Source organism: Physeter macrocephalus, chromosome 17 (genome assembly GCF_002837175.3).
Source record: "Physeter macrocephalus isolate SW-GA chromosome 17, ASM283717v5, whole genome shotgun sequence".
NCBI classification, from domain to species: domain Eukaryota; kingdom Metazoa; phylum Chordata; class Mammalia; order Artiodactyla; family Physeteridae; genus Physeter; species Physeter macrocephalus.
Genome location: NC_041230.1, coordinates 25,739,484 through 25,756,062, shown reverse-complemented (window position 1 = coordinate 25,756,062; position 16,579 = coordinate 25,739,484). Strand labels below are relative to the sequence as shown.

Genomic DNA, 16,579 nt, shown 5'->3' with positions numbered 1-16,579 from the left:
CATATCTTGAATTGGTAATTAACAGCAAAAACAAAAAATTCCGATTTGGAAAAAAGAAGTTCAAATTTAGCTTGGTGTACTGGTGGCCAAATGAGGTCCCATCTCCCAGTATCAGTGGAAAAGCATGACTTTTTTTTAAAAGCATGCCTTTTTAGCATTGATAAGTAAAACACTATATTTACAAAATTTACAAGAACCCTTTGTGTTTTTTGATTCCTGCAAATCTCAGTAACCTATATCATCGGTCACATTTACTAATATGGTATCGTGCAAAGAGCAAAAGCTAAGAGCTGCTGTTTGACCTTGGTTCTTCCTTCTCTTAAACTACCAGCCGACCTCCACACAGACCTTTGTGCCTCACTCAGTGCCCAGCATGTGCCATCCCTGGCCTTCGGCTAATATTTGCTCAACTAGCTAACGATTAAATGAGTTGATAGCATCATAATTTGAGATTGAACTCAAATTGTCCAGGGAAACATTCTCGGTATGAAATACGTTTGTTCCCAACGGAACCTGGCTTTAGAACTGTCATGGTATCTTTCACCCTTTGTGTGTTTTTGATCAGGGATTATCTCTAAATTGAGATCTGGTCACAGGAGAGACTTTAACTCCAAAATGGCACCTGAAAAAGAAATGTCTTCAGAAGTTAACTCATGGCTGAAAGGCTGCCAAGCTGAGAAAAAAATAATCAGAATGAAAATTAGAGTGTTCACACTCTGAGATGCCATTTTCCCAAAGTGTAGACATTTACAGTTTCACGTGTTCACTGTCTGCTTCCTGGTGGGTCTTTAGATGAGTTACCTAATCTTATATTTCAGCCAAGTAAAGTCTAACCACACTCCTGCATGCCAGCATGAACCTTTGAAAACCAAAGACAAACTTCACACCCTAAAAAAGCCTCTCTCTCCCTTCCACCACAGGTCTCTCCCGTACCCCCACCCAACCACCAGCAAGCGTCAGCCTGTGGATTTCCTCAACCCATTGCACTAGGATGCCTCTTTTATTGCATGTTGTGGCAGGAGAGAAGGATTAAATTACCAGGGCTGTCAGGAAGGACAAGCTCTCTGCCATACATTATCATATCACTCGCTTCTTGGGTGAAAGAAAATGCAGTAAATCCCTCAAATACAAAGCAATAAAGACCGCTGGCTTTTACTGTCACGACTGCCACTGCCATTAACAGGCAGTGACAGCGATGTGGCACTCTTAGATGTTGCTTCTATCTTTTCTGACAGTGTGCACGTAAACCTGCCAGTGACATGACATTAGATCACATGACTATTCAGATTTGATTCTGGTTTCCAGCGCGGCTTTCTTTTCCCATGCATACAAGTGAGGTGGTATGACTTGCATCTCTAAAAACAGGTTTTTATACAAATACAGAATGGTACTAATGTAGCATATTCCTGAGTGACTTCTTGCGGATTTTTTTTTTTTTTTTTGGTTTAGTGATCTACGTGGATAAAGAAAACAACCAAGCCAAGAGAGACATCTTAAAAGCTATACTACTTAAACAAGAGATGCCTAATAGAAGGTACATTTAAGCATTCTGAATTATCTGGTGGTTTATACAAAGTAGATCTCTGTAGCGTGGTGTGGTGGGGAAAAAAAAAAGCACAAGTTGAGGAAGCAGAACACCTGACTTCCCTGATTCACTCAGTGTCCTTGAATGAGTATGTGACCTCTCTGGGTCTCTTTCCGCCTAGAAATATCACAGCCCTGCCTATCATACAGAGTAACTGTAAAGATCCTATCGTGCTTTGCAAACCAAAAGACTGTACAGTGTAGTATATAAAGTATCCCATTGTCAGTCAAGTATAACTGTAAGGCACCTAACAGTGATTGCCAGGAGGGGGCGCTCTGGACTCAGTGGCTGGAATATAAATTCTTGTTCTATCACTTACTAGCTGTCTGACCTCAGACGACCACCCTGTACCTCACTTCTGTATCTGTAAACTGGAGATAATACAGGGTGGTTGTAAAGATTAAATGAGATTATATGTGTAAGATGGATAGAATAGCGCCTGACACAGAGTAAGTGCACAGTAAGTATTCATTGCCGTCATTATAAGCAGTAGTAATATTATTATTTGTAATAGCTCATCAGCCTTTCATACTAATTTTTACCTCCCTAGCACTTTTTAATAGTTTAATCATTTCATGTTATTTTTAATGCTTTTTGGGGGCAAACTTGAACAGGACACTTTGCATTTTTGATCCGTAGAGAAATTATACCCTTTCGAGAAGGAAAAAAACCTGATCTTAATAAGTTCTTGCCGGACTCCCTGGTGGCGCAGTGGTTAAGAATCCGCCTGCCAGTGCAAGGGACACGAGTTCGAGCCCTGGTCCGGGAAGATCCCACCTGCCGCGGAGCAAGTAAGCCCATGAGTCACAATACTGAGCCTGCGCTCTAGAGCCTGCGAGCCACAGCTACTGAAGCCCATGTGCCTAGAGCCCGTGCTCCGCAACAAGAGAAGCCACCGTAATGAGAAGCCCGCGCACCACAACGAAGAGTAACCACCACTCACCGCAACTAGAGAAAGCCCGCACGCAGCAACGAAGACCCAACACGGCCATAAATAAATAAATAAATTTAAATAAATAAATAAGTTCATGCTTTTGAGTGAGCTCCCATCCACGCAGTCTGAGGAGTTATCTAAGTGCTGCCCATCAACCCCTGAGCTGGGCTTCGCCAACACCCCTCTGCTGGCTTGTCCCCGTTGGCCTGGGTGGACCCTTTATCTCCCCATTGTCCTCTTCTCCTTGCCTTTATGGCCCATCAGTGACACAGCCTCTCACTGCCTCAAACCAGCACTTACCCCTCCCCCACCTGAGAAAGAGACTGAGGTTCCTCTGTTTCCTAGAGGTCAGGAAGTGAACGTTAACGACATTATATTTTTCAAAAGAGCTTCCAAGCTAGCATCTGATCTTCTGTTTCATGAAGTGAAACTGAAATTCTTAGCTCTTAGGATCTGACAGTGGCTTTTTCTTTAACTCCTTGAAATACATGTGTTATTTCCTTGGATTTTTTTTTTTTAATATTTATTTACTTGGCTGCGTCGTGTGTTAGTTGCGGCATGCGGGATCTTCATTGTGGCGCACAGCCTCCGTAGTTGCGGCGTGCGGGCTCTCTAGTTGTGGCATGCGGGCTCAGTAGTTGCAGCACTCAGTCTCAGTAGTTACAGCACGTGTGCTTTCTTGTTGTGGTGTGTGGGCTCTAGAGCATGTGGGCTTAGTTGCCCCGCAACATGTGGGATCTTTGTTCCCAGACCAGGGATCAAACCTGTGTCCCCTGCATTAGAAGGAGGATTCTTAACCACTGGACCACCAGGGAAGTCCCTCCTTGGATCTTGATTCTGAAGAAAGAGTAGTAAAACCCTATTAATTGCCCTGAGGTTCTGTTTTTCCCAGGACGGTAGATAATCACTCAGGTTTTACTTACTTTGTATACTTCAGCTTCTTTCAAGGCCATCTCAAATACCAACGGCCCCCCGGGGTATCCCAGGTCTCTAGTGATTAAACAGCACTGGCCATGTCATCTACTTCTCTGCGGTCAAGAAGCTGGGTCATCACTGCACAGAACTGAGCTCGCAACAAGAGAAGCCACCGTAATGAGAAGCCCGCGCACCACAACGAAGAGTAACCACCACTCACCGCAACTAGAGAAAGCCCGCACGCAGCAACGAAGACCCAACACGGCCATAAATAAATAAATAAATTTAAATAAATAAATAAGTTCATGCTTTTGAGTGAGCTCCCATCCACGCAGTCTGAGGAGTTATCTAAGTGCTGCCCATCAACCCCTGAGCTGGGCTTCGCCAACACCCCTCTGCTGGCTTGTCCCCGTTGGCCTGGGTGGACCCTTTATCTCCCCATTGTCCTCTTCTCCTTGCCTTTATGGCCCATCAGTGACACAGCCTCTCACTGCCTCAAACCAGCACTTACCCCTCCCCCACCTGAGAAAGAGACTGAGGTTCCTCTGTTTCCTAGAGGTCAGGAAGTGAACGTTAACGACATTATATTTTTCAAAAGAGCTTCCAAACTAGCATCTGATCTTCTGTTTCATGAAATGAAACTGAAATTCTTAGCTCTTAGGATCTGACAGTGGCTTTTTCTTTAACTCCTTGAAATACATGTGTTATTTCCTTGGATTTTTTTTTTTTAATATTTATTTACTTGGCTGCGTCGTGTGTTAGTTGCGGCATGCGGGATCTTCATTGTGGCGCACAGCCTCCGTAGTTGCGGCGTGCGGGCTCTCTAGTTGTGGCATGCGGGCTCAGTAGTTGCAGCACTCAGTCTCAGTAGTTACAGCACGTGTGCTTTCTTGTTGTGGTGTGTGGGCTCTAGAGCATGTGGGCTTAGTTGCCCCGCAACATGTGGGATCTTTGTTCCCAGACCAGGGATCAAACCTGTGTCCCCTGCATTAGAAGGAGGATTCTTAACCACTGGACCACCAGGGAAGTCCCTCCTTGGATCTTGATTCTGAAGAAAGAGTAGTAAAACCCTATTAATTGCCCTGAGGTTCTGTTTTTCCCAGGACGGTAGATAATCACTCAGGTTTTACTTACTTTGTATACTTCAGCTTCTTTCAAGGCCATCTCAAATACCAACGGCCCCCCGGGGTATCCCAGGTCTCTAGTGATTAAACAGCACTGGCCATGTCATCTACTTCTCTGCGGTCAAGAAGCTGGGTCATCACTGCACAGAACTGAGCTTTAAAAATAAAAAAAAGTCCACCATAGTTGTAATGACTCCCACTCTCCCATCATTGTTTCCCTAAAAATTTCTAAATGCCCACAGAGGCACAAATGTTCATGTCATTTTAGATACTGCAAGAGGCACTGCAGGTGCAGAGTGACTGGCTCGGGGCTGATGACAGCTGAGGGCTTGGAGCGCCGGCCACGTGCTCCTTGGACTGCCAGGGGAGGGATGGGGCCATCATGGGAGAATAGCCCTGTCCCATTTCTCTCCCTTGACAGTATCATTTTCTTACGGGGAAAAAAAAAGGAGTTGACATTTACATTTTTCCACAACCAAAAGACAACTGTTATTCCAGTGAGTGTTCTCACCTTTTTTAAGTACTCTGAGGTCACATTACTTAAAGTACCTCCTAGTTTATAAGAATTCATTTTCTCAGAGAGTAGCCCCCCCCTGAACATTGGCGATAACCTATGGAGCCACAGTTAGATAAGTTTGGCCAATCTGCTCTGACACACGTGAGATGGTGTGCATTGTATAATGAATCACATATAGTACCTTTGCATTCGGCCCCCTGCTATATTTGCAAATATACCAGCATCACTTTAAAAGGGAGGCAACACATTGAAATGGGAGTCTGGAAATTATTTATTTGAAGTCATGGTTTTGACACCGACTTAAGGTTCCTTTTTGGTTTCATTTCTTCCCTTTCAGTGTTCTACTGTACAGATCCAACGTAACTATCAGCACTCCAGTGTGTAAAACTCACAGGTGAGCCCTTAGGCTCTTCTATCCTGTTTCATATAAAAATGAACTATTTCAGAATGAGCAAAGAATCAAAAATGCTAAATGATCTAAGGAATTTCAGTGCCTTCTGGTTTCCTAAATGACAGCAGGTGACGTTTGAGGTCTAAATCTTGAGGCCCAGCCCGAGGCCTGCCTTCTCCAGTCAACCTTCCCCAAATGAGCCAGCCTTCAACTAGGACTTCCATTTTGCAGTTCATGTAGTAATTCAGCAAATATTTATGATCCCTACCTAAGTATCAGGAACTAAAATGCTGAACAAGAGGAAATCTTTGCACTCATGGAGTATACATTCCACTGAGGAAGACAGACAACAAGTAAACAAATCAACCAATTACATATTACAATAGGTACTAAGAGAAAGCTAAACAAGCTGCCAAAATGGAAAATAACATAAAGGGAATTCCTGGCGGTCCAGTGGTTAGGACTCCGCGGTACCACTGCCAGGCCGGCGTTCGATCCCTGGTCAGGGAGCTAAGATCCCACAAGGCTTGTAGTGTGGCCAAAAACAAAAAGTAGGAATTTAAAAAGTAATAATAACATGAAGGCAAACCTGAGGAGATGACATTTAAGCTGGTTAGTGAAGCCTCTTCAGAACGTAAAGCAAGGTTCCATCTCTTTGTTTTGGCAGGGTTCAGGGTAAGATAAGATGTGTCTGTATGTGTCCATGTATGTGTATGTACAGTTTAGCCTAAGCCAAGCTGTAGTTTTTAAATTATTTTAGCGTACCTTCCTCCCTTTAGAGCCTAACTTTAGTTTCTTAATTTTGTATTTGACATCTCATTTTGCTCTCTATAGAATTGAAACCAGAAATATTGCATTTTTTGTTTTCAGCCCTTTCTCTGGCATTTAGAAGGTTTTTTTTTTCTTTTTGTCTCAGAATTCTCATATATTCAGTGGAGGTAATGGTATGCATTTGTAAAGTATATAGATAATTATCCTTAGATATGAGACATTATATAAGGATAACACTTAATATTATTACAATCTTGTAGCCTCCATCCTTTCTGTAAGTCTTGTGGGTGTAAAATGTGTGTCAAATATCACTTCTAATTCCTTCTTTTCTAAGTATATTCATTTTAGGACATTATCTTTCATCATCATTCTTCTTGTTCAATGAGTGATACAGTCATTGTATAATTTGGGTGTCTCAGTTTTCAATTGAGACAAGCCTTTCCCATGCATTCTTTTTCTCTCCCCTTAGAAATGTAGAAGCTTAAGGAGCTCTACCTAGATTAAAAATAGTAATAATAAAAGAGCAAACATTTACTCAGTGCTTAATGTGTTCCAGGCACCATTTACATGTATCATCTCATCTGATCCTCACGAGAGCCCAGTGAATCATTACTATTCTACAGATAGGGAAACCGAGATCAGAGAGGTTAAGTAACCTGTACAAGGTCACACAGCTAATAAATAGGAAAGCAGAAATTTGAACCCAGAACGGATGCCCTTAACCACTTAATTTCTCTATTTTATGCATCATATAAAATATCCATCTTTCTGTTTCCTCATCAGAATTTATTGCTATCGAAAAACAGGAAAAAAAAAAAAAGAAAAACAGGGACTTAGTAAAGAAATGAAATGTTGACTACTTTTAGCAAATTATTTTAAAATATTGTCATGTTTACCTGTAAGCATTTGGAAAGGATTTTAATCGTGCATATTTTTCAAGGCATGACATCCCAGAGACTTAGGTTTTTACCTAACAGTGTTATCTAAGAAACAAGTTTCTTGTTTTGTTTCTGATTTGGGATGGATAGATTTTGAAAATGGTTAAAATGGTCGTTTACAAGCATTCGTGGTTTAAGCTATGCTGCCAAGACATATCGAAAGAGTACTTAACTGTAAATTCCTGTCATTTGGTCAGTCCAAGTGTGTTTGGCCTCAACACAAGCCACTAATTCAAATCAGTTCCATCAGAACCCTCCAATTATATGTCTAAAAGTAAAATAAAACTTGGATGCTATGATTGTAAGTTGAAAGATTGCTGAACTAATACAAACATTTCGTATAGCTATTGGGTAGAGCTACAACATTTAGCTAACATAATTAAGAATATATAGAACACAGTTGGTTAAATTGCTTAGTAGAAACTCCAAAGTTGTGCATTTCTATAGAAAATGTTGCATTTCTGTTGAAAAAGCTGCCCTAACCTGCCTGGTCTTTATTCACTTGATCCTTTTAGCCTTAAAAGTAGACATGTCAAAATATGATCAGATAATGTATAATAGAGTGAACATCTGGTTCTTCTCTTCGCCTAGTAATTTTCTCAGATTCTAGTGATAAATGATAATCAGTGCTTAGAAAAGTGAATTAGTGTTCATGTGAAGTCTGGGTGTGCTATAATAATTCTAATCGTTCATATAATAACTTATATAATTTTCTTTTTATTGGAATAATTGGAAACTGAGATTTCACAGTTTGTGATAAAAACCCATTCAGGAGTTTTGTTTCATTTGTGATTTTTTTTTTCTCACTTTGTAGTGATGTTCTCTGTTCTTTCCCTTCTCAGCGTTCGCTTCACTGTGGTCAGTGACCCTCCAGAGGATGAGCAGGATCTGGAGTGTGAGGACATCGGCATTGCTAACGTTGACCTCGCTGACATATTTCGGGAAGGGAGAGACATCATCGAGCAAAGTATTGATGGTATGGGGGGAAGTATTGCTCAATCTGTGCAACCAGCAACTGCTGAAATCCAAATTCTTTATTAAAACCTTCTTTTTGCTGGCTGCAAGGACGTTGAGTCACACACTAGTTGAATCCTTTGCAACTCAAGCTGATGTTTTGTTGAGGCTGGAATTTCTCCCTACATCCCCCCCCCTTACCCTCCTTCTCTGCCTTCCTTTGAATCAACAGAAATTTAAAAATAATTAATTGCGTTTCTCAAGGAATTATTCATTTTGTTAGTATTGGGGGGGGGTTGTGGGGGACAAAAATGTGGACATTGGATTTTTTTTAATGTTGTTTATAGAAGCCTCATGCTGTCAACCCTTATTTCAGCTAAGGCATGTTATTCTGAGTGATCATTACAGTGTGTTCTGCAAGGCTTCTCTTTACTTCAATGTTACAGTCTGGTGATATAGTCACTGCAAATAACTGAGTAGTTTTGGTCACTTGCTTCTCATCAGGGTTCAGGGAGGAGTTAGGGATTCCTGACAAAAAGTGCTCTCCTAGATTTTCACCTCACCAGGTGTGAGTCCCAACAATGCCTAATTTCTACCCCTTATCCTTATATAACATATTTAGAACATGCTGAAGGCACTGTACTTTATGAAATCAAGACTTTAAAAAATAATAATCAGGGATGGCCTGGGCTGTACAATAAATGAAGAAACGAGGCTGAGTCCTAATCTCACTTCTTAAGTCAGCAGAGCCATCCATCACTGGAAGAATGTACACGGTTTGTTTACTCATTTATTCATGCATTAAATGAACACTTAACTGAGCACCTCTTAAGTGCCAGGCACTCTGCTTACACTGTAGTTCAGCTGTGGTTCACATGTCAAGCTGCTTGTCCTGGATGTGTGTCAAGTGCTCAAAAGTCAGGATCAAGCCAAATAATTAACCAAATTAGACCAAGTAACCAAATTAGAAACCTATTCTGGGAAATTTTATAAACTATACATATCACATACATATCACAACTTTGGCAGGCACAGAAGAAAAAGATGAGAGGATTAAAATATGAACCTAAATCCTATTAAAAACACCCAGAACCGAGAGAGTCTGACAAAAATGTTCAAAATTATCTGTGCTTTATATTCTTTATCTTTTCTACAGTCAGTGCTGTTTCAAAAGCCATCTTCTCATTCTGCAAGACCACAAATGATCATATTGGTCTGATAGAGACAGCTATTGTGGCCTTGTTCTGGGAAAGAGTCAGAAAATTAAACGCTGGTAAGGTTAGGTTTTTAATGCGTTGCTCTGTGCCAGACATAGAAATGAGGCGTTCCAAAGAAGAGGTGAAGGCTCGGCAGTGCTCTGGGGACCATTTGTGCCCCTGCAATCTTCCTGCCTGCTCATTTCTCCACCTAAGTCTTTGTATACTAAGTTTTATTTGAAGGTTTCCTTACAAATTTTCTTGGAATTAAACACACACACATATTAAAAGTTCAAGGAAAACCACAAGGAAAATACACAGGAAACTATATAGACTCATAAGTGCTGTCAAGACTTACAAAGTCCAAAATTCTGGCCTTGAGTCGCTAGTAGGTATCACTGTTCACAGAGGGTTGGGGTCTGAATCAGCTCAGAGAATTATCAAACAGTCTGCCTTTGATACACCACTGAAAGCTGTGCCTCCTTCCCAGAAAAGCCCACAGACGCTCAAAATTTTATATCTACTTTCTTGCAACATCAGTTCATAGACCCTCAAAGCCAATCCATAGACCTTAAGATCCTGGGTCTGCCATTTTAACTTTTTCTAATTTCACATATAATCTATTTTAAGTGGAATGTTTTCCTTAGAAAGATAAATAACCATTCCAGGGGACTTCCCTGGCGGTCCAGTGGTTAAGACTTCACCTTCTAATGCAGAGGGTACAGGTTCAATCCCTGGTCGGGGAGCTAAGATCCCACATGCCTGATGGCCAAAAAACCAAAACAAAACAGAAGCAATATTGTAACAAATTCAATAAAGACTTTTAAAATGGTCCACATCAAAAAAAAAAATCTTTAAAAATATATAAATAAACATTTCAAATTATGATCATGTAATTTCTTTACAGTAAGTTGCCATTCTGATATTTGTTAACACGGTATGTTAGAACAAATTCTTCGTTGTCTTATCTTGATCCCTTTTAGACTTTTATTTCCTACTAAGAAATTCTGATTCTGTGGGAATCATTATCCTATAGCCTTTCCACTGGGTAAACTTCAGGATTAGATCATTAGTTTTAACTCTACAAGCAATATGTATACATACATGCAGTACATCTGAAATGTGTGTACACACTCATACACACATGACAAGCTTTGATTTTTAGATTTCTGAGATACCAGTGAACTTTGGACTTCTGTAGAGCTGTTTTCATCTTTTCAACTACTGTTTCAGTTAGGCTCTCTGAAGAAAAATCTGTTGACTGATATTAACACTTTTCTGCTATCTTCTCCCTAGTTTTGGATGCTCGAGCAGATGGTGGAGGTATTGGCAAGCTCAGGGTAACTGTCGAAGCACTCCATGCCCTACGGTCTGTCTACGAGCAATACAGAGATGACTTGGAGGCTTGAAAGAAACTGCTCCAGAGGCATCTCTTACTCCTGAGTAAATGCTCACATGAAAGCACTTAGATGAGATTTTCGTAATTACTCTGGTGTATGTAATCTGTAATTCATGGGAAACTGGGAGGGGGGAGGCCTGGGTTTGAAGTGTTCAAGTTTTGTATACTTTTTCCATTTGTTTATTTTTCTATTCCCTCCTTCCCATGCCTGCCACCCTCTCAGGACTTAAGTTCTCCACAGTGGGCAACACCTTCTCAATAATTTATACCTACATGATAACATGAGAAAGTCTATTTGCATTTTCAACATTTTCTTATGAAAAACTGAAATGCAATTCCCATTTTTATTTTTAATAAGCAAAAAGCATAAATCTTAGAAAACCTATGAAAAAGAAATACTTTTATGTTATCCCTAATTGTCCCACTAAATGGAATGTGTATGATTAGCCTCATTAAGAGTTTTGCACTGTGAAGATTTTATTAGAAGCAATATATGAAAATTACTTGGATTAATGTGTTAATCTTCCTCTTTAAAATGCTAATATCCATTTTATGCACATTAAAGCTCAGTATGCATTTTCTTTGATGCATGCCAGTTCTATCAATTAAATATAAAGAATGAGACTTGGCACCAACTTATTAAATTACTGCAAGTTTTTGTTTTTCTTTCTTAAAAATTACAGTTCTTATTTGTACTGTTTTCATGTATTTGTAATGGTAATATGGGATCCAGGAATGTGTGTATGTAAAGAAGAGACAGATACATGAAATTTACACTTTAAAAACTTAGCTTATGACATAGAAAGAAAATATTAAAAATATGCCTCAAATTCTGATATGCTTAGTTAGACCTGCAAGGAGTATCTTTTTATCATTTTTTAAATTTACATCAAGCTCGTACAATGCTAGGGTGTATCTGGATAACCAGATCCTCGAAAAGCAGCTCAGAAAGTTAATTTTCTAGCTTTTACTCAATCTCACTGAAGGATTTAATTGATATTTTTAATGGAGCTGTGAATCAATGCTGCGAAGGAATTGTCTCTAGAGGTCTAGGATATAATGCATTTCATTTTTTAATTTACTTTTTTATTTGTCATTTTCTTCAAAGGATTTTTATAGGCTGTGGGTTTTCACTGTTTGCAAACAGGCTATGTTCCTTCTTAAGCATATGTAAAGTATTCAGGGAGATAAGTAATTTATTAAAATCTACCTAATTTGCCGTGATATATTAAATCTCTGCTTCAGTGATCACAGACCATTTCATTTAGAGAATTAGGCATTCCCTCTTTGTGTGATTAAAGCTCTGGAAAATGAGTTCTTTGCTCCTATTTGTGAACATTCAAAGCCTGCTAATGGCAAGAAGATGGAATAGATTATGAGACAATTCATTACAGTTCAACAGAAAAAAAAAAGCAGCTATAATGCAAAAATGCAAGTATGAATATCTGCATATAGTTTGAACCATCTGTGCTCTAATGGCTTCAATAATGACTCTCGTCTTTAGGAGGCTTTGAAATGACATCCGTACAATATTAATTTGTTGATGTACATTGTGGAACCAGTAGAGTATGATCTGACCACAGAAATCTATAAATTCTGTCTCTACCATTGGGCCTCCCTGTCTGGGGCCTGCCATCTCCAAGAAGAATCTTGCTCTCATCAAACTCTGCAAATCTTCATAACAACTCATTCCTCTGGAACCTTCTAGAGACCACAAACATCTGCAGACTAAACCTCTCCAATCCTAATAAACAGCCACATGTTTGTTGTCACTTCAGCTGGCTCTGAGCTCATCTTTTTGGCCTCTCTTTCTAGCTTTCTTTGGCTTTAAGCAGTTACAGTGTCATTAAGGCCCGTAATATTCCCTGCAGTAATTTAAAACAGCCGGATTATACCCTGGGATTAACTGAGTGGTTTTTGAGACATTTATTGTGGTATTCTCCCAGGAGGTTTGTATTATTGTTTTAAAACATTACATCCCAAACTAAATACCCTTTCAGCAGGGAGAAGACCAGATTGTGCTGACTTCTTATGATCTTTAAGTGGAAAGGGGAAGTTTTTATTATAAATCTTCTGAGATCTAGTCAACTGTATAGCATGTATACCTCAGCTAATGTTAGAGAATTAGCCACGTTTCTGTCACTTTCATGTGTACCGTAACAGATTAAGATTCCTTTTCTAGTTTTAGAATACTCAGCCTCAAACTACATGAATTTTCACAAAACTCATTTTCATAAGTAGTTGAATAGCTGCTGACACGTTTTGAAGTGGATAAGTGGTCTTGGATGCTTCAAATGGTTTTCATCATCTGCCCGAGAATAGTTTTTTGTTTTGTCTTGTGCTGACCAGAGTTCACTGAAAAGTTCCCCACCTTTTAGGATCAAGAGCAGTGGTTTTCTCTTGGTGAGCTAAGCCTGGTCCATTAAGTATGGCTTGGCGCTGGCGCAGGGCGCCTGGCCAGACAAACACACCAGTTTAGGGTAAGGCTTGTATGAACTTACGGCTCTTGGTGTAAACGTACACAGTACACTCAGCACTTTTGGGGGCTGAAATGCTTTTAGTTTGGAAATATAAATAGAGATGTGATGTGGTATGTGGGAGAGTGTATTTTACATGTTTTTTGCCTACTGTAGTAGAAATGTCAAATTTCTAGCCACTGTCATGAGAAGCAGTTGACAAAAATAAGTTTTATGGTTTACAGTGTGGTTTACGTAGAGAACATTTCTCTTCACTCTCAGTTTCAACATGTTTTCTAAATTATCATGGTTTATTGCCGTTTAACTTAAATTAGTTTTTTTAAGAATAAATAGAGAATATATTTAATCAAATAAAGAACAGCCACGTTGAAATTCTGCTGTTCCTGCCATTCAGTCGTTACCACAAAACACAAATAATTTCTGTGTATTATGAAGTGTGGGCTGAGAGCGTTCATGTGATTGGGGAGGTTCTGCGTGCACCCATGCTCCCACAACAAAACATAAGTTGTTTTAGTAATCTGACATCAAGAGCTGTGACAATGAAAACCACTTCTTACACATGTTCTAACAAGAATCCGATTAACATTCCGGTGGATATGGAAAATAACTTTTTTTTAGTCAAACTGGCACTATTGCTGAATTTAGAATGATTTCCTTATGCTCTAGATAGCAAAATGTGAATCATGTCTGTGAGCAAATACGAGAATAAAATGTCATTTTTGGGTAGTACAAGACAACCAAGGGAGAGCTTTGGGGATATAAAATTATTGAGTGATTGACTGACAATACCAGGGTGATCATTCATCCCCAACTATGAGAGTACATTTTAATAAGTCACTCATGCCTGAAGGCCTCTGACTACCTTCACAAAGAAAAACTAACTCCATGATTTATTATAGTTTGGGCAACATGCCTAATTAGATCCATGGATGGGAGCAAATGCAGCTTTACATCCCCTTTGTTCAGAACAAAAACAACCTGCAGGTCAACCAGAAAGCTAAAAAGTATCAAAGCTATGGAAACAAGTGTTTTAAAAAAAAAACTGAAAATACAGAATTAGAAAATATCTCCTCATCCTAATCTCTTGTATCTTGCACGATAGAACCTTCACTTCCATTTCAAAATAAAGTACCACCAACCAGTGGACTGCACCTTACAGTCTGACCTGCTGGGAAATTGGGCCCGTGTTCCTGATATCATTACACCTTTTGTTCTTGCCCTTTCATTTTCCATGGACCATTGACTAATATGTTTAAACCTTGTTTCTCCTTCAGTTTTTCTGAAGTAAAATCTGGGTCCCTCAGACTTAGAACATGACCTCTTTCCTATGGTAGACACCTTTGGGCTTTTCCTTTGCTTTTTGCCCTCGCTCATTCTTTACTGAGATTCACCTTTCTCATCCCGGTAACAGCATCACCCCTCTGTTCACTGAACATCATCAGTTTACTTTTTAAATCAAATGTACATCTTGGTCTTTATATTTCTGTCATCTATTCTCGTCACACCTATACTCAGCTGCAACATCTCCTCCCACCTGTCTATCCCCCTACTCATTTTTAGTTATCAGTAGAGCACACTTTTTCCTTCTTTTCTTGGTGCTATAACCAGTTCTTCAGATACCAGCATCTATGACAATTTCCCAGATTTGGAAGGTCATCTATGGCCTTCCCAAAATGTTCCTTTGCGTTAAGACTTCTCTTAATTTAACATGACAGGGGCACTCTTGGTCAGCCGTCATGAAACTAAGGAAAGAAACGGCAAGCTAATTTTTGTGTCTTTGCTTCTTTTGTACCTTTTTACAGTGAAGTAACAGAGGCTGAAACTCAGAAAGCTCTCAGGAATCACTGGTAAGGAGCTGAAGCATAAGGGGTTTTTAAGAAATTTTAAGGAAATGCATCATTAAAATCAAGCTGTATTTTCTGTAAATGTGTTTTGTCACATTTTACACGGCCTCATTAACAATAGGGAAAATAAGAGAAATTTTGGAAGAAGACTTAAGAGACTACAATACAACCTAGAGGTTGGGGAGACTTTTCTAACCAAGAGAGGGAAGACAAGCTATAAAACAAGACATAGATGTATTAAATATGTAAACATTAAGGTAGGGTGACAGTTTTAATATCAGACAAAATCGAATCCAAGGTGGAAAACAAGGGACAAAGAAAGATTTTATACTGATAAAGGGAGCAACAGGTCAAAGATGTAGTGAACTTGAGTAAATGTATCTCACAGTATTGCCTCAAAATTCACGAAGCAACAACTGACGGAACTATAGTGACTACATGTTTTTTAATAGTTTAATTCTCAGAGAGTGAGAGATCAAAAAATTAGAAAAAGTCTAGAAGATTTGCTTCGTATGATCACTAAACTCAAATGGATATAGAACGCGTGCAGAACATTCAGAGAAAATTAACCGTGTACGCAGCCACAAAGGAAGTCTCAATTTCCAAAGAATCAAAACCTTATAATGTGTTTCTCTGAGCAAAATGCAGTGAAATTAGAAATCAGTAGTAAAAGGCTAGCTTAAAAATAATTTTATCTAAAATTTAAAAATATGTGTTATCGTTGTTTGGGGTTCTAATAGGACAAGGGATAACCCACTCTTACATCATAACCAGAAGACAACAAATCCTACAAACTTCACTTTATGTGTAAGTGGGGAACATAATTAAACATCAGCTCAGAAGCCCACGCCAGAGGGTGAGAAAGGCAAGGGTTAAGCATGAGAGAGGAGCCTGTGACAAGATTTTAGTGGTGGCAGAACACAGATAATATATCAACTAAGTTTCTCCTAGGAGACGGTCCACCCTGAGTGAGGAAATGCTGAGGATGGGTCTGTGGCCTGGTGGATCAGAGTACTGGGTGCTGGGGAAGTGAATGGAAGGGGCTTGGAAATGCAGAGGACCAGATGTAGCAGCTGTGGAAAGACACCTCTTCTGGAAGATAAGGAGGCACTGTGGAAGGGGGAAGTCTCCCTTGGAGGCATAGTAGTAAAATAAAGAAGGAACCAGCTGAAACTGTGGGCCCCAGGGAAAGAAGATAGTATCATTAAATGGTGTCAATATTAATAGAAGGTCATTTATTTTAAAAACTGTACTTCACTGTAACAACAGAAGAGGACAGTCTTGAGCTAAGAAATCTTATAAGCCACCCAAACCCCTCCGCCACCCATATGATTATCTGCCCTGGCTGGTCCAGGAAAATCCAAAACAACTTTTAATTAAAAATAGAATCCTGGGCTTCCCTGGTGGCGCAGTGGTTGAGAGTCCGCCTGCCGATGCCGGGGACACGGGTTCGTGCCCCGGTCCGGGAAGATCCCACATGCCGCGGAGCGGCTGGGCCCGTGAGCCATGGCCGCTGAGCCTGCGCGTCCGGAGC

At 39.8% G+C, this 16,579-nt stretch overlaps 1 protein-coding gene across 11 annotated transcripts in view; it reads left to right on the top strand.

The window, feature by feature from the left end:
- The window catches only part of RPGRIP1L (RPGRIP1 like), a 118,983-nt gene that overhangs the window by 86,261 nt on the left and 16,143 nt on the right, over positions 1 to 16,579 (top strand). For 4 of the 11 annotated variants that reach the window (XR_008615479.1, XR_003676484.1, XM_028477622.2 and 1 more), the window contains exons 24-26: positions 1,450 to 1,534; positions 5,413 to 5,469; positions 8,018 to 8,151. Coding sequence is in view for 5 of the 11 variants with exons in the window: in XM_028477622.2 (XP_028333423.1) it covers positions 1,450 to 1,534; positions 5,413 to 5,469; positions 8,018 to 8,151 (276 nt within the window). In the remaining 6 variants the exon portion in view is untranslated. Of the gene's footprint in view, positions 1 to 1,449; positions 1,535 to 2,224; positions 2,377 to 5,412; positions 5,470 to 8,017; positions 8,152 to 10,621; positions 11,306 to 15,003; positions 15,049 to 16,579 lie in introns of those variants that run through there. The other 7 variants (XR_008615478.1, XR_008615477.1, XR_003676482.1 and 4 more) reach the window with 6 other exon arrangements.